Source organism: Phyllobates terribilis, unplaced genomic scaffold (assembly GCF_046119375.1).
Source record: "Phyllobates terribilis strain yellow unplaced genomic scaffold, ASM4611937v1 Scaffold_1__5_contigs__length_1240528914, whole genome shotgun sequence".
NCBI lineage: Eukaryota > Metazoa > Chordata > Amphibia > Anura > Dendrobatidae > Phyllobates > Phyllobates terribilis.
Window position 1 is genome coordinate 627,025,127 of NW_027362761.1, and position 18,563 is coordinate 627,043,689.

Genomic DNA, 18,563 nt, shown 5'->3' on the forward strand with positions numbered 1-18,563 from the left:
TAATATGGGTGTCTTCCAATGTTTTTGCCCCTTACTAAAAACCAGAGCGGCCATTTTAAGTCATTCTTGCCAGGGATGTCAGACGCATGCACTCCTCGCTACGTGGAAGAATGACATTTAATTTCCGGGGAGCCGTCCCCCCCACAGAATCTGAGACCATCACCTCATGGCGCAGGTTTTGCTATTACTTATCCCTTTTATTTTAATAACTGTTTTATGCATATATGTAAATTGTCTCTTTTATAATATCTTATATATCTTTTGTAAACACTGCCCACTTTCGGGAGTAAATCATTATTATTTACCAGTTTCGTTCTTCTTGTCCTATGTCGAGCAAATACGTTCCTCACCCACTAATTCACGTTACCTAACGGGTAACCGATCCACCTGTTAAGCGATCGGTGGTGGCAGTATACCCGTATTTATGTGATATTGTGGTTTGAGGGTGGCTGGACAGAGGTATATATACGTTCCTGGAAGGAACTGGTGGTATATATACAGTGCCTACAAGTAGTATTCAACCCCCTGCAGATTTAGCTGGTTTGATAAGATGCAAGTTAGAGCCTTCAAACTGCAAACGAGAGTAGGTTTTATGAACAGAAGCATAAATCTTACAAACCAAAAAGTTATGTTGCTCAGTTGAATTTTATTAAATTTTAAACATAAAATGGTGGGTCAATTATTATACAACCCCTATGTTAAATATTTTGTGGAATAACCCTTGTTTGCAATTACAGCTAATAATCGTCTTTTATAAGACCTGATCAGGCCGGCACAGGTCTGTGGAGTTATCTTGGCCCACTCCTCCATGCAGATCTTCTCCAAGTTATCTAGGTTCTTTGGGTGTCTCATGTGGACTTTATTCTTGAGCTCCTTCCACAAGTTTTCAATTGGGTTAAGGTCAGGAGACTGACTAGGCCACTCCAACACCTTGACTTTTTCCCTCTTGAACCAGGCCTTGGTTTTCTTGGCTGTGTGCTTTGGGTCGTTGTCTTGTTGGAAGATGAAATTACGACCCATCTTAAGATCCTTGATGGAGGAGCGGAGGTTCTTGGCCAAAATCTCCAGGTAGGCCGTGCTATCCATCTTCCCATGGATGCGGACCAGATGGCCAGGCCCCTTGGCAGAGAAACAGCCCCACAGCATGATGCTGCCACCACCATGCTTGACTGTAGGGATGGTATTCTTGGGTCGTATGCAGTGCCATCCAGTCTCCAAACGTCACATGTATGGTTGGCACCAAAGATCTCGATCTTGGTCTCATCAGACCATAGAACCTTGAACCAGTCTGTCTCAGAGTCCTCCAAGTGATCATGAGCAAACTGTAGACGAGCCTTGACATGACGCTTTTAAAGTAAAGGTACCTTACGGGCTCGTCTGGAACGGAGACCATTGCGGTGGAGTACATTACTTATGGTATTGACTGAAACCAATGTCCCCACTGCCATGAGATCTTCCCGGAGCTCCTTCCTTGTTGTCCTTGGGTTAGCCTTGACTCTTCGGACAAGCCTGGCCTCGGCACGGGAGGACACTTTCAAAGGCTGTCCAGGCCGTGGAAGGCTAACAGTAGTTCCATAAGCCTTCCACTTACGGATGATGCTCCCAACAGTGGAGACAGGTAGGCCCAACTCCTTGGAAAGGGTTTTGTACCCCTTGCCAGCCTTGTGACCCTCCACGATCTTGTCTCTGATGGCCTTGGAATGCTCCTTTGTCTTTCCCATGTTGACCATGTCTGAGTGCTGTTCACAAGTTTGGGTAGGGTCTTAAATAGTCAGAAAAGGCTGGCAAAAGAGATCTTTAATCCACACATGTGAAGCTCATTATTCTTGGTGCCTGAACTACTTCTTAATACTTTAGGGGGACCAAACAGAATTCTTGTGGTTTGAGGGGTTGAATAATAAATGACACTCTGAATTAACTTTTAACGTTTAAAAAAAAAAAAAAAAAAATTTGCTGCAGTGCATTTCCCACTTCCAGGCTGATCTACAGTACAAATGTCACAATGCCAAGTTAATTCCGCATGTGTCAACCAGGTAAATCTGCAGGGGGTTGAATACTACTTGTAGGCACTGTACGTCCTGTCACATCACATTCCACTATAGTCGACATAAATTAGAGCAGCTGCGCCTGTGCTTATCCTCAGTCAATACCGTGTTTGACCAGCATGATAAGGGGGCGCCAGAGGGCTGCAAGGTCTGACCAAGTGTGTTTTCCTGACAATTGGTGACAGCGGTGGGATCATATGACATTAGTGATCTGGTTTGAGCAATCATTCCTCTCACTAAAAACTTGCACGGTTCTTACCTGGACCCTGCACAAAAGATTTGAAGATCGAACGCAGTGTTTATTAGATCTGAGACAATACTGTATGTGTAGCAGTTACCCCTACCCTTCTTCGTTTTTTCTTTTCTATTTTTATTTTGGTGATCATGGTCGTAGTTGGGGAGTCCTGGTACAGCCAGCAGAGAAAGGACACTCTTATTGGAATATGTATAAACAAAGGCATTGACCCCCTCGGCAAAAACAAAGAACAAATGGCTGCTGCACTGGTGCAACTGGAGATCGAGCAAGCCCTTCTCCAGACCTCAGCAGGGCCAGGGGTCAGCCAAGATATGGACAGTACTGCTGCAGGGGTCCCACCTGTAGATGCACGCCGCGTCAGCGACCAGGGCAGCGTGGACCCCTATCTGCAGATGGCTCTACAGCAGCTTCCTGCAGAGGATCATGAAGGATGGCTGAAAGTAATTCAGCAGCACCAGGAGGCCGAGAGAGCCCAGCGAGAGGCCGAGAGAGCCGAGAGAGCCGAGCGAGCCGAGCGAGAGGCCGAGAGAGCCCAGCGAGAGGCCGAGCGAGCCGAGCGAGAGGCCCAAGCCCAGAGGGCCCATGAACTGCAGATGGCCCAACTCGGGATCCCAGCATCCACCTCACGGAACGGTGAGACCAACAATGCGACCCTGTTTAAGCCCCGTCCAGAGCATTTTCCTGTGATGGAAAAGGATGGCGACCTCTACACCTTTCTGAGGGGTTTTGAAAAGTCTTGCAGACAGTACCAGCTGCCTGAGGGCCAGTGGGCGAGATACTTAACTGCAGGGCTGCGAGGCAAAGCTCTGGATGTGTTTGTGGCTCTTCCTCAGAGCCTCGATGGGAACTATGATGCCATTAAGCAGGCCCTAATCCAGAGGTTCCAACTGACTCCTGAGGTGTACCGTAAAAAGTTCCGGAACCTCCAACGTGGACCGCACGACAGTTACAGCGATGTGGTGCATGGGCTCTGAACCAACTTTAAGCAGTGGATCCAAGGACTGTCAGCAACCACCTTTGAGCAGCTAAAGGATCTTATGGTGAAAGACCAGTTCCTGCATCTGTGTCCGACTGAGGTACGGCAGTTCGTAATGGATCGGGAGCCACCAGATGCCAATAAAGCAGCGCAGATCGCAGACATCTACGAGGCCATCCGGAGACCGGAGGTGCGGAAGCCGGTCGTCACCAGCTGGAAAGGGGGAAAGCCATCAACCACCATCCCTGCCCCTGCCAGCCGACCTTCCGGAGGCCTTTTTCCCGTTACCAATGCTCGGCCTGCATCTGATGCCCGCAGGTGCTATTTCTGCAACCAGACTGGTCATCTCAGCGCCACTTGCCCAGAGAAGCAGAGGAAGAACCCCCCATCCCAGGCCCCAGGGCCTAATGCATCAGTTCTTTTGGTGGGTGGGCCGGTTGGGAGGGCCTGTGAAAACTTGCAGTCTGTCAGGGTGGGGGACACTGTCACTGTAGGCCTCAAGGATACTGGGGCCGAACGAACCCTCATCCGACCCGAACTGGTGTCCGCTGAAGCGCTTATTCCGGGAAAGACCCTGACTGTCACCGGGATTGGGGGCGTCCGATGCCCCTTGCCCATGGCCTGGGTTTTTATTGATTGGGGTGTGGGGAGTGGGGTGAAGGAAATGCGAGTATCTGAAAATCTACCTACAAATGTTTTGTTGGGAACTGATTTGGGGAGGATGTTTGCTTATTATGCCCCTGACCCCCCTCCTCAATCTGATACGGTTGGTAAGGTTAATACTGATACTGTGAATGTCAATGCTTTACCTGCTGATAATAATAATGATGATAATGATGATGATGATGTATTGGAAGGTACAGGAGAACTCAGCCATGTCACGCTGCGGGGTCATATTGCTGAGGATCCCCTAGCAGGAACAAGTGTCAGTGCTAAGGGTAATGGGGAGAGGCACAGGGACCATGAAGCAGGTGGTGTGCCAGCGACCAGTGTCACAACAGATGGTGACCTGGCTGCTGGTAGCTGCCCCATACGTAGCACTGTACCTGAGGATGGGGAAGTAGTACTCATAGCCGCACAGATTGATGAGACGTGTTATTCCCCGGGGAGACGGCCTGTATAGCCGCTGCTACCCGCAGTCAGAGTGCCCAGAACGCAAGTAACGCCCTGCCTTCTGGACCCTCCTCAGACAGAGGAATAACAGAATCAGGTATGGACCCAGAGCCGGTCCCAGAGGGTCCCAGTGAGGACGTGGCCTTAACCTCACTTCTGGATTCCTCCAGCCAGGAGTTTCAGGCAGCTCTGCACTCAGATGCTAGCCTAGGGACGTTAAGGAGCCTCGCTGAGAAGCCCATCTCCGAGTCTGAAAAGGAGAGGGTATTCTAGGACCAAGGAAGGTTGTACCGGGAGACAGTTCCCTGTACACCCCAACAGGAGTGGCTGAGGGAAAGACAGCTAGTCGTCCCCTACCAATTCAGGGATGAGTTGTTGCGGATCGCCCATAAAATTCCACTTGCTGGACACTTGGGGGTCAGAAAAACCAAGGCCCGGCTGTCTCACCACTTTTATTGGCCCAAAATGAGGACGGATGTGGTGAACTACTGTCGCTCCTGTACCACATGTCAAAGAGTGGGAAAGTCAGGGCTGGCTCCCAAAGCCCCCCTGATCTCTTTGCCAGTGATAGAGGAGCCTTTCCAGAGGATTGCTGTGGACATTGTGGGACCACTGGCCAAACCCAGCAGCTCTGGAAAACGTTTCATCCTTACCGTGGTAGACTATGCTACCCGGTTTTCGGAGGCAGTAGTCCTGTCCTCAATTAGGGTGGATAAGGTGGCGGACGCCCTCTTGGCCATCTTTTCGCGAGTAGGCTTTCCCAGGGAGATGGTTACCGACCAGGGGACTCAGTTCATGTCACGCTTAAAGGAGGCCCTATGTAAGAAAATGCAGGTGCAGCATCTGGTATCGAGCGCGTATCATCCCCAAACCAATGGTTTGTGTGAGCGATTCAATGGTACCCTCAAACAGATGTTAAAAATGCTGGTTGAGACCCAGGGACGCGACTGGGAGCGCTACCTCCCACACCTGCTATTTGCTTACAGAGAGGTTCCACAGGCCACAATGGGGTTCTCCCCCTTTGAGCTCCTGTATGGCAGGCGTGTCCGAGGACCCCTTGGGTTGATAAAGGAATTCTGGGAAGAAGAGCTGAGCTCCCCAGGAGTGTCCATCGTGGAGTATGTCATGCGCTTCCGTGACAAGATGCAGACCTTGACGCAGTTGGTGCATGACAACATGGCGCAAGCCCAGGCTGACCAGAAGCATTGGTACTACCAGAACGTCCGAGAGCGGACCTACCAGGTGGGTCAGAAGGTGTGGGTGCTGGTTCCCGTACCAAAGGACAAGCTTCAGGCATCTGGGAAGGCCCATACGTCATTCACCAACAGCTCAACCCGGTCACCTATGTGATCACTCTTGACCACGCGCGGGGTAGGCGGAAGGCTTTTCACGTTAATATGATGAAGGCTCATCAAGAACATGGAGCCTGCGTAATACCGGTCTGCAGCCTGCCCGAGGATGGGGAGGACGACCCCCTCTTGGACATGCTAGCCCAAGCGAAGGCCAGCGGGTCCCTAGAGGATGTAGAGATAAGTGCCTTGCTATCCGCAGACCAGAGGTCTCAGCTGCAAACAGTGCTGAAACCCTTCCAAGCAGTGTTCACCAACATGCCTGGCAGGACTAAGGTGGCGGTCATGCCACCATGCCCCACTCCGGCGGACAGCCTATCGAATCTCCGCCAGGAGGTTGAGGAGATGCTGAAGTTGGGGGTGATTAAGCGGTCCAAAAGCGCGTGGGCCTCACCTGTAGTCCTGGTGCCAAAGAAGGACCGGACCACCCGGTTCTGTGTGGACTACAGGGGGCCAAACGCTATCACAGCCTCTAACGCACAACCAATGCCACGCATTGAAGAGCTGCTGGAGCGGTTAGCCAGCGCGAGCTATCTCTCCATTATGGATCTGAGTGGGGATATTGGCAGATTCCCTTGAGCCCCGGGGCCCAGGAGAAGTCCGCCTTTATCACCCCCTTCAGATTGTATGAATCCACAGTCATGCCTTTTGGCATGAAAAATGCCCCTGCCACGTTCCAGCAAATGGTCAACCACCTGCTCCAGGGACTGGAGAGGTACGCAGTGGCGTACCTGGATGATATTGCCGTCTTCAGTCCCACCTGGGAGGATCACCTCGAGCATCTGCAGCAGGTGCTCGGGTGCATTCACCAGGCGGGCTTGACCATTAAGCCAGGAAAGTGCCAGATGGGCATGAACGAGGTCCACTACCTGGGGCACCGGGTAGGTGGGGGTACTCTAAAGCCAGAGCCTGGGACGGTGGACGCTATCGTGTCCTGGCCCACCCCCAGGACCAAGAAGCAGGTGCAGTCCTTCTTGGGCACCGCAGGGTACTATAGACGCTTTGTACAAGGAGGAGCCTACCCCATTCAGTCAAATGGACAGATGAATGCGAGGTGGCCTTTCGGGCATTGAAGATTGCCCTGAGCAGATCTCCTGTGCTAAAGGCGGTCGATGGCACATGGCTACTCTTCGTACAGACTGACGCCAGTGAGTTTGGCCTCGGTGCTGTACTCAGCCGGGTCGACTTGGGGAACCAAGAACACCCCGTGTTGTACTTAAGTCGGAAACTGCTGCAGAGGGAAGTGGCCTATTCCACCATAGAGAAGGAGTGCCTGGCCATTGTATGGACCCTCAACCGTTTACAGCCTTACTTGTACGGGCGCCCCTTCACTGTCATGACTGACCACAACCCCCTGAGTTGGATGCACACCATGTCCAGTGCCAACGGTAGGTTGTTACGCTGGAGCCTCACCTTCCAGCAGTATGACTTTACCGTTCAACACCGTAAAGGCAGCGAGCATGGCAATGCCGATGGGTTGTCCCGGCGAGGGGAGCCTCCAGAGATACGCCTGGAGGATTACCAGAAGGTCCTACCTCCATAGCGCAGTCTAAAAAGGGGGAGGTGTCAGGCAAAATGTATTTTTGTCCTAGTTTTAAAAATGAGAGATGTCTTAAATCTCCACCCCCCTGCTCATTTGGAAGAAGCTACATAGTACTCATTAGTACTTCCCCCAAAACCAGGAATTTTTATAAGCGCCATAAAGCCTCAGCCCAGAGCAAGCTTTCTAGTAAACTGGAAATTCCCTCCCAAAAATCCTATTGTCTACCTGTACAAACTTTCAATGTCGATTTTAATAATGTTCATGACGGTCACAAACACAGGGACCACATTTTTGAGATGTTCACCTTTTTCCAATTGTGATGGTGTGGTTTTCGTGGCTGGGAGACCACCGGAAGCCTGGGAAATGGGTTCTGAGCTTCTGAGCGACGTAGAGATATCATATTTTATATCCATCTTCATGAATATTGGTTACGGCAAACATGATGTCTCCATCTTGGATGATGTGGGACGCCCCCACACCAACATATGAAATCTGAAGGATTTCTATGGCTTATGCAGCTGGGTGGGTTCACAAAACCGAGCCCCCATGTGAGGTAAATAACATGGGTGTCTCCCAATGTTTTGGCCCCTTTCTAAAAACTAGAGCAGCCATTTTAAGTCATTCTTGCCTGGGACGTCAGACGCATGCACAACTCGCTGCGTGGAAGAATAACATCTAATTTCCGGGGAGCCGTCCCCCCCACAGAATCTGAGACCATCACCTCGTGGCGCAGGTTTTCCTATTACTTATCCCTTTTATTTTAATAACTGTTTTATGCATATATGTACATTGTCTCTTTTATAATATCTTGTATATCTTTTGTAAACACTGCCCACTTTCGGGAGTAAATCATTATTATTTACCAGCTTCGTTCTTCTTGTTCTATGTCGAGCAAACACGTTCCTCACCCGCTAATTCACGTTACCTACCAGGTACCCGATCCACCTGTTAAGCGATCGGTGGTGGCAGTATACCAGTATTTATGTGATATTGTGGTTTGAGGGTGGCTGGACGGAGGTATATATACGTTACAGGAAGGAACTGGTGATATATATACATCCTGTCACATCACGTGCCACAATAGTTGACATAAATTAGAGCAGCTGATCTATTATATAGAGTCATTGCACACAGAGGGATCTATTATATAGAGTCATTACACACAGAGGGATCTATTATATAGAGTCATTACACACAGCGGGATCTATTATATAGAGTCATTACACACAGAGGGATATATTATATAGAGTCATTACACACAGAGGGATCTATTATATAGAGTCATTACACACAGAGTGATCTATTATATAGAGTCATTACACACAGAGTGATCTATTATATAGAGTCATTACACACAGAGTGATCTATTATATAGAGTCATTACACGCAGAGTGATCTATTATATAGAGTCATTACACACAGAGGGATCTATTATATAGAGTCATTACACACAGAGTGATCTATTTTATAGAGTCATTACACACAGAGTGATCTATTATATAGAGTCATTACACACAGAGTGATCTATTATATAGAGTCATTACACACCGAGGGATCTTTTATATAGAGTCATTACACACAGAGTGATCTATTATATAGATTCATTACACACAGAGGGATCTATTATATAGAGTCATTACACGCAGAGTGATCTATTATATAGAGTCATTACACACAGAGTGATCTATTATATAGAGTCATTACACGCAGAGTGATCTATTATATAGAGTCATTACACACAGAGGGATCTATTATATAGAGTCATTACACACAGAGTGATCTATTTTATAGAGTCATTACACACAGAGTGATCTATTATATAGAGTCATTACACACAGAGTGATCTATTATATAGAGTCATTACACACCGAGGGATCTTTTATATAGAGTCATTACACACAGAGGGATCTATTATATAGATTCATTACACACAGAGGGATCTATTATATAGAGTCATTACACACAGAGGGCTCTATTATATAGAGCCATTACACACAGAGGTGTCTATTATATAAAGTCATTACACACAGAGTGTGCTATCTACATTTGCAATCGGGTACTGAGGATAATTGGATCCACTTGCCCTAATCAGTGGCACTACGTGTCTACTCACCACAATCCTGCAGACTATGCGACTAGATCTATCGCACCTAGTCATCTTAAGGACACTACGTGGTTCCTCCTTGTACTATTCAACGCTCCATAGCAGCAAGCCTGATATATTTGAACTAGTGGAACCGGATGCCGACAAAGAGCTTCGTCCTCAAGTGTCTGCCCTACATACAATCATTTCAGGTCATCGCCTCAAATCTCATCGATTCAGCAGGTTTTCAACCTGGAAGTCACTCGTTCGAGCCATCGCTTTCTTACTTCATGTGGCTCAGTCCTACAAGTCTGCAATACCTACGAGTCAGAGACCTTGTAAAGGTTAGCATCACTGCAAACATGCGTTCACCGCCCCCAACCTCGAAAAGGTCAAGATTACGATACTTCGTGTAGCACAAAGGGAAGTCTACGACAAAGAAATAGACAACCTCAACAAGGGACAACCTGTTCTTAGAGACAGTGCGCTGAAGAAGCTCGACCCGATAGTCGATCAAAACGGACTGTTGAGAATAGGTGGCCGCCTTCAAGAAGCTGAGGTAGAAGTTTCAGAGAAACACCCGGTAATAGTTCCGGGACATCATTATGTCACGACCCTTCTTATTCAACATCATCACATCGTAGTGAGACACCAAGAACGTTTGTTTACCGAAGAGAACCTATGCACAGCCGGACTATGGATAATTGGAGCGAAGAGAAGAGTTAGCAAACTCATCTTTAACTATGTTACGTGCCGCAAACTCCGTGGCATGTTTCAAAAGCAGAAGATGGCCAATCTTCCACCCGACAGACTTAGTACTGGACCCCCCTTCACCAAATTCGGACTAGACATGTTCGGCCCTTGGTCCGTGGCTACACGACGCATTAGGAAAGTTCATGCTGAAGCAAAGTGTTGGGCAGTTCTAATCACATGTCTGTCCATCAGAGCTGTCCATATTGAAGTAATCAAATCTATGGACACATCGAGCTTCATAAATGCATTTCGACGCTTCATCGCTATCAGAGGCCCTGTGAAGCATATTCTGACAGAGGCACGAACTTCGTCGGAGCAGCCAGAGAACTCCAAATCCCTTCCAATCTAGTCTTGCTAATGTAGAAAGTTACTTAGGTGAGCAAGGATGCACTTGGACTTTCAGCCTATCACATTCTTCGCACATGGGAGGTGCCTGGGAAAGGATGATGGGGATAGCACGCAAAATACTAGACTTTATCTTCTTGCAAGCGAACACCAGACTCACACATGAGAGTTTGTTTACGTTTTTGGCTGAGGTCCCAGCTATCATAAATGCCAGGCCTCTGACAGCACTTTCCAGAGATTCCGGAGACTCCTGCAGTATTGCTCACACAGAAAACCTGTGTCCCAAGTGCTCAACTTGGAGAGTTCAATGACAAAGACCTCTACAGAAGACAATGGAGGCAAGTACAAAGCATGTCTAAAGCCTTTTGGGACAGATGGAGAAAACAGTATCTCTCCACTCTACAAACCAGGACGAAGTGGCAGAAAGACCATCCTAACATCAAACCCGGCAATGTTGTACTCGTGAAAGACAGTCAAACGCATCGAAACGAGTGGCCACTCGGCCTAGTCACCAAACCCTTTCCCAGGAAGGATGGGAAAGCACACAAAGTGGAGGTTAGAGTGGGTAAGCTTGGAGAAAACAAACTGTTCCTCAGGCCAGTAACTGAACTCGTATTGCTGCTTTCCCCGAAACAGTCAAATGGAGGCATCCGTTGATGCCAAGCGGGGAGTGTTCTGTCTACTCATGAGCAGCTAAGGGAATGTGTAGCATCGGCGTCTCTGCCCCCCTGCCAGGCGTCTTCCGGCCTCCCTTCTGCGGCTGCTGGTACACGCAGCTTCCCTGACTCTGTGCTTAAGGCGTGCACGCTCCCTCCCTCTTAAAGGGGCCGCGCACGCCGTCCTAAAAAGTCCCCGGCCAATGGTCGGAGGACCTTCTTTATAAAAGGCACCTCCTCCAATACCTTCCTGCTCGTCGCCCAGCATTACTGGTGGCCTTCTCTACGCAAGGATGTTGCGGATTACGTCACTGCTTGTTCCTCCTGTGCCCATAACAAAGTTCCCAGGCATCTTCCCGCCGGCCGTCTCCTGCTTCTACCCGTACCTTCCGCTCCGTGGCAACACATTGCTATGACCTTTATTACGGATCTCCCTGGTTCTGCCGGTTGTACTGTCATTTGGGTGGTCGCTGACCGCTTTTCTAAAATGGCCCACTTCATCCCTCTGCCTGGTCTCCCGTCCGCATCTGTGCTGGCTAAGGACTTCATCCATCACATCTTTCGACTTCACGGCCTACCCCTCCACATTGTGTCTGATCGCGGGGTCCAGTTCACTTCGCGCTTCTGGAGAGCTATGTGTAAGATGCTGGATGTCACCCTGGATTTCTCCTCTGCTTATCATCCTCAGTCTAAAGGTCAAGTGGAACGTATCAACCAGGTCCTTTCCAGCTTTCTCCGGCATTTCGTCAATGCTCACCATAATGATTGGGTTGAGCCGTTCTTTGTGGTCTACGGTCAACATCCCCGGATTCCGTTTCCCCTCTCCGCTTCTGTGGACAATCCTGCCGCGGAGTCTCTGGTTAGTGAATTTTCTACTATTTGGGAAGACACTAGATCCGCACTTCTTCTGTCCTCTGAGCGGATGAAGAATTATGCCGATAAGAGACGTCTGGATCTTCTTCAGTTCCGTCCGGGAGACAGGGTCTGGCTCTCCTTCAAACATGTTCGGCTCAAAATACCATAGCATAAGTTGGGTCCGTGGTTCATCTGCCCATTTGAGGTTCTCAAGGCAAATCAATCCCGTGGCTTACAAACTAAAACTCCTGGCCACCTTACTGATTCCCAACTCCTTCCACGTATCTCTCCTCAAACCAGTTGTTCTTAATTCTTTTTCTGACGATCCAGGTACCACTCTAGCCCCAGTCTCCGCTGAGGACGTCTATGAGGTAGAGAACACTCTGGCCACCAAAAGGGTAAGAGGAAAAACCTTTTTTCTGGTGGATTGGAAAGGGTTTGGCCCGGAGGAGAGGTCTTGGGAACCCAGGGAGAACATCCATGCCCCTCTTCTTCTTAAAGAATTTCTTGCTGGCCTAAAAAAGAGGGGGCGTAAAGGGGGGGTACTGTAGCATTGGCGTCTCTGCCTGGCACACGCCGCGGTCCTGCTCTGGCATCTTTCGACCTCCCTCCTGCGGCTGCTGGTACACGCAGCTTCCCTGGCTCTGTGCTTAGGGCGCGCTCCCTCCCTCTTAAAGGCCGGAGGACTTTCTCAATAAAAGGCACCTCCTCCAATATGGAGGTGCCCGTGCACGGTTGTTGCTCTGTGATACTTACTTTGCTTCAGCCCTCAGGTCCTCTGCAAGTCAGTCCTGTCCGCCAGTCTGATCTTCAGTCCAGTCCGCCAGTCTGACTACTTTCCAGCCCGACAGTCTGTCCTTCAGTCCAGTCCGCCAGTCTGTCTATGGGCTCTGCACACCTGTTTACCTGAAAGCACCTGCTTATTACCTGTTGAGCTCTGTCCGCCTGCTTACCTGGAAGCACCTGCTTGTTACCTGCCGCGCTCTGCCCACCTGCTCGCCTGGAAGCACCTGCTTGTTACCTGCCGTGCCCGCCAGCCTGCTTACCTGGAAGCACCTGCCTGTTACCTGCTGTGCCCGCTTGCCTGCTTACCTGGAAGTATCTGCCTGTTACCTATTGTGCCCGCCAGCTTGCCTACCCAGAGCACCCGTCAGCCTGCCTGCCGTGATCATCTACTGTACCAGTCTGTTCCAGCCTTCTGCGACCTTGGTTAGGCTGAGTAGGTACTTAGTCACGCCCCTCTGGTCCCTCCTTGCACTGCAGCACTGAGGTTCCACCACCCGAATCCACAACAGAATGTTCATAGAGTTATTCTAGTTGCGACCTGTAGAGGTCACCAGTTGTCTGTTTATGTTGTTTAGAAGCTGCACATCATTTAGTAATACTCTTATAGTCACGAGAGTCTGTCCCCTTTAAGAATAATGTTTGCAGAGGGACCGCCCCCCTCCTTCCTAAGGGTGAAAGAGTTCCTGTAATAGGTTTTCCCTGGCTTTCAGGGAAACAGATAAGACGTGTGTCTGGCTCTACACTCTCTACAACTTTCCCCTTGTCAGATGATTCCGGTATTGTGCTCTGAGATACACCATTTAGTTAATGCCTCTTGCACGGTATGCAGGTTGATGCATTCTGTGTAGAATAGAGCCTATGGCTGTGATCTTTACCCCAGTTACTCCTGTTTACTGTAACCTGTATTATCACTATGTTAGTGCTAGATTCTTTAATGTACCCAGTACTGACTGTCATCATTCTGTATTGTGTTATAGTTTTTACCACTATCAAGTTCATACCATCACCATTAAATCAAGATTACAGAACGCTACAGTCTTTTTAATTGAATATGAATGAGGGTTAAGCTGTATGCTAAATCTCCCACAGCATCATACGTGGAGGAAGGCAGAACAGTATCATCTATTGTATTTGTTGTACTTTCCCGCCATATACTGGCCGTTGTTATAATATGTGGTCATGCTTTTACCCATAATACCTTCCTGTCTGCAACTCCACCTATATTTTCATCACTTCCTTCTTCTTGTCAGTGCCATCTTGGACAACACATGCTACAGGACTGAGAAAGGATTCTCTCGTTACCTGTAACCTCGTGCTTCTAATAACTTGCAGTTCTAACTTCTACCTGATCTTTATCCCTTCACCTTTCCTGATATCTCATCTCACCTCATCTCATCAAGGTACTGTGAATAAAACCTGTTGAAATTCATAACTGCATCATCCTTCTGGACTATCACGTGCAGTTCATAAGAATAGAAGCACAGGTTAGTGAGTAACTCAATCTGCCATTGTGTCACAGGTGTGTCAGAAGTGACAGACAGTCGCCCTGCAGTTGCAGGAGATCTCTTCGTTTGGCATTACAGACACCTTCTTAGAAGTTGTCTCTCTAGGACCCAGCGGCTACCTTCCTCTTGCTAATAAACACCCTGGCCTGGGTGCATAAATACCTGCTGTTTGCTAGAGGAAGGTGCTGGCGATACTCACATGAACCCATGTGACGTCTTGGAGCAAGTGCATTACTTCTTCCTCTCTGAAGCTAAGAGGACGGGTGTTCATCTCTCTGAAGTTGACTAAAACTGAGCTATCTTCCCTTGTTTGTTCCCCCTTGTCTTTAGTTGTCAGTGGGGATCAACTAGCGCTCATCCCCTCCCTTCCTTTACCAGGGCCAAACGCCATGGAAAGACAGGGTGAGGTTCCTGTGCGGCGATTGTTGCGGAACCAATATAGGGACATTAGGGGAGACAGGCTGATATAAGGTCAATTTAGGAGGTCTCCACTACCCCCTTCCCATAGAGTCTTGGCCCTCTTTTCCCCCTTCCCTTTGTGTTGCACCTAGTCTTTTGTACACCTTTCGTGACACATTGCTTATACAGAGATCCGTGTTCACATCCCGCAGTCACATCTCATCCACGTGCATCGGTGGCAGAATAATATACCTGTACACTTCTGCAGTCTGTATATGATATATTGTTACATGCTCACTGCTAGGTTTAGATAGGGGTGAGACAGGTTTAATGAATTCTTTGGAATCCTGGGGGAACAATTACTCAGGTCGACCATACACTACAGCTCTCTGTCATACAGTGGTATTGACTCTCAGGCACAGACACGTAGATGGATTCACTTGCTGACCAGACACATTTGATAAGAGTCTTCATGAACAGTACAGTTTAATGCAACAGCACGGCCAGTCGAAAACCTTAAACTCTTTGAGCAACAGGCTTCAATAACAGTAGTAGTTTCTTCTTACAATGGCACATTAATAAACAGTATTTCTTAGCAGCACAGTACAGCACAGATCAGATCTCTTTAGCAGCACACTTCTATGCACCCACAACAGGCTTTTCCTTCACAAAGGCACAGTAGTACACAGCATTCTTTATTCTGCAGTGAGATGGAAGGGGGGAGGGTTTGATGAGGGAGATGATCCCTGTGACACAATTTATTCCAATCCTTATCTTCCTGCCTGATGATAGACTTCCTTACCTAAAAGTGCAGGGTATCTGACCTGTGCTCAGCTTCACCCTGGACCTGAATCCTGTTCTCTTTCCTGCAGTTCTGTGAGATACAGATCACACGCACCATTTCTTCCTTCAGCTGCAGCCAGAATAGTAAACAGCTTCCCCACAATCCCCCTGGGGTTCTGCAAACCACTCCCTGTCTCCTGTGACTGTGTTAATACCTCTAGTTGCTGGATGCTTATGAAGCACAACACTACCTGTCTCCTTTGATTGTGTTAACTCTTGTAGTTGCTGGATGCTTTTAAAGCAACAGCACTACTTCTGCATGCCACAATATACCTATACACTGTTGTAGTCTGTATATACTATGTATATTCTTTCCTGTACATTGCACTATAATAGTTGTAGGAAATGGAATAATCCCATCTGGTGCTTTATTTTCAGATTTCCTGACTCTCCCTCAGTATGTGACAATCACTCTCATCCTCCTTTCCTGCTCTCTTTCGGCTGTTGTCATTGGACTTTCTGTACAATGTGAGTATTAGTAGAATTTATTACAGTTAACATTAGTGTTGAGCCACCCCCGTAGTGTTCGAGTTCGGTTTGGTTCGTCGAACACCTTCGAACACCGTTAAAACCAATGGCAGGCAAACAAAAACACATAGAAACACATAGAAAACACCTTCAAAGGTGTCCAAAAGCTGACAAACTGCTCAGAAGACACAACTAACACATGGAAAAGTGACAAGTACATATAGTCATGCGAAAAGAAAAGAGGTGGAGGAGTAAAAGGAGGGGGAGACACAGATATAGGCATGTCATGCCCTTCTAAAATCCAAAAAGTGAGAAGCCGAGACGGCCAGTCCGCTCCTGCCCGTGCCACCTCCGTGTCGCCGGGTTTGTGCCAGAGCCGCGGTGAACCCTGACGGCCAGCCCCCCTCTCCCAATACTGATGCCTGTCCGCTGGTGGGTCGAGAGAGCCCCCCTGTGGTGGAGGCAGCTCTAAGCTTTTTAATTTAAATTGTCCCTCTAATTTGAATGAATACACTTTAAATCCATTTACAAGGATCTATTGGAGGGCAAGTCTCATGCCAGCAGCCGCGTAATTCCAGCTCCAGTAGCGTCCACTAAAGCTGCTGCAGTTAAAAAGCTTTTATAAGGATCGAGCTCGGCTGTCCACCGCAAGGCATCCTAGTGCCAGTCCCAGCCCCTATGCCTTGGGGTGCCTCCTGATGCTCTTCACTAAGTATCCCGTGGTCCCGAAGCATTTCCTTTGAAAAAATTAAGTGTCCAAACTACAGGTGGTGTAGCTTGCTTAACAGCTGGGATAATCCGCTGACTAGCAGACACTGCTACTAGGCACAAAGTATTTCCTGGGCTAGATGCAGTTAAAAATTTGTAAGTAGATACTCTCGTTGGATGCTGAGAAAGCATTCCATAGAGTCTCCTGGCACGCCATATATAATTCTCTTAAAAAGCTTGGGGTAGGGGTCTAGGGGACCCTTTTATAGTCAAAATCACGGCCCTGTATCACAATACGTCACCTAGGCTGAAGATAAATGGAACTGTAGCACCGAGGGCTCGGTTGCTACAGACGTATTGCACCTCACCCAGAGGTGTGATATCTCACTCTCAGATAAGGATGGAGTGTGGATCAGGACCCGACACCTGCATGCATTACACCACATTGCCGTGGGGCAGGGCGACCAATATGCCCCTGAGATGGGCACGACAGTCCCTGTCCCTGGCTGGAGTGGGGGGAGGGAACACTGAGGAAGGGGAACCCTGCAGTGCAGGAGCAGGGAGGAAGCAGTTCCTGGGTGCATTGAGAAGGGAGTATAAAAGGTGGGCACCATCTTAGTTCAGTGCAGAGAAGTCTGAGCAGAAGTGGCAGGGAGCAGGGGCTCTGCATGAGCTCTGCTCCGGAGGCGGGCCTAGTAACAGAGGCCCAGGCCTGCAAGAGGGAGAAGGAAGGAAGAGGAGCGGAGAAGGCTCCAGGAACGAGGAATGAAGGGATCCCAGGGGTGCGGACGGGCGAGTCGCCACCGCACGCCCGAATCCACCTGCGTGGAGGGGTCAGGCCAAAGGGGGAGACCGGTCCCCAAACTAGTGGAGGCAGGAAACGACCCTCAGCTAGAAACCGGAGGCTCTGACATTTTATGTGGCGCAGCCCCTTGCTCCACCCGCTAGGAAGGCACCACATAGGGTCAGGGAAACTGGCGCCAAGTTTACCAAGAGGAGGCCCGAGGCAGCCGGACAGAAGTGTTGGTAAGAAAGGCCAGACAAAGGACACACAAAGGGGGTCCTGTGAAGCGCTCCAAAGTTATCTGGGAGTTGTCTGAGCCCCTCACCTGGTGAGCACAGTACGACGTGGGCAGCCGTTACCTGCAGACGTGGTCTGGATAATAAGAACTGTGAGTAAAGGCCCTGAACTGCATCACTGACTCCGTGTCGTTACTGCTGCTGCCCTGCACCATCACCCCCATCCTCCGCATACACTGCCCTGAGGCTATACTCCTCCCGTGGGGAGTTATGCTACGCTCTGCTGCACCCACAACACCAGCCTTAGCGGTCTGCCCTGTAGCGGCGGTTCACTCTGACCGCAATCCACGGGTGGCGTAGTCGGACATTTAAACATCAAAACCACATAAATAGTTCCGCCACTGGTTTGACCGCCCTGAGCCACGGAACCGGATCGCCGCCACGAAGACTACAACCACCAGCATCCACCAAAAAGGGTCCGGCTCCGGGTGTCCCAAGGCCCAGGGGGTGCGTCAGAACATTTTCATCACCTTTCACAATCACCAATGGGACAAGGCAGGGATGTCCTCTGTCCCCTCTCTTATACATCCTAGTGACGGAGCACCTGCTCTCATCAATTCGCCATAACCCCAATATTAGGTGGATTGAGGTGGGAGGCACCGAGTACAAGTGCTCTCTATTTGCTGATGATGTCCTAGTATATATCACTCAATCACATATATCCATCCCTGCTGTTATGGCTGAAATAGATCACTTTGTTACATGGTAAAATTTTAAAATCAATGCAGCGAAGTCTGAGGCCCTCGATGTCTCCCTCCCCAAATCCATATAGGATTCCATCCAGTCCAACTTTCCCTTTG

General features: G+C 49.0%; 2 protein-coding genes across 2 annotated transcripts in view; one reads left to right on the forward strand and one right to left on the reverse strand.

Moving 5' to 3' along the window:
* The window catches only part of LOC141273189 (C-type lectin domain family 2 member B-like), a 134,114-nt gene that overhangs the window by 102,592 nt on the left and 12,959 nt on the right, over positions 1 to 18,563 (reverse strand). The gene's annotated exons all lie outside the window — the stretch shown is intronic.
* The window catches only part of LOC141273188 (uncharacterized), a 238,896-nt gene that overhangs the window by 9,094 nt on the left and 211,239 nt on the right, over positions 1 to 18,563 (forward strand). Inside the window, exon 3 of the mRNA XM_073684693.1 lies at positions 15,886 to 15,975. Coding sequence (XP_073540794.1) covers positions 15,886 to 15,975 — 90 coding nt within the window. The remainder of the gene's footprint in view (positions 1 to 15,885; positions 15,976 to 18,563) is intronic.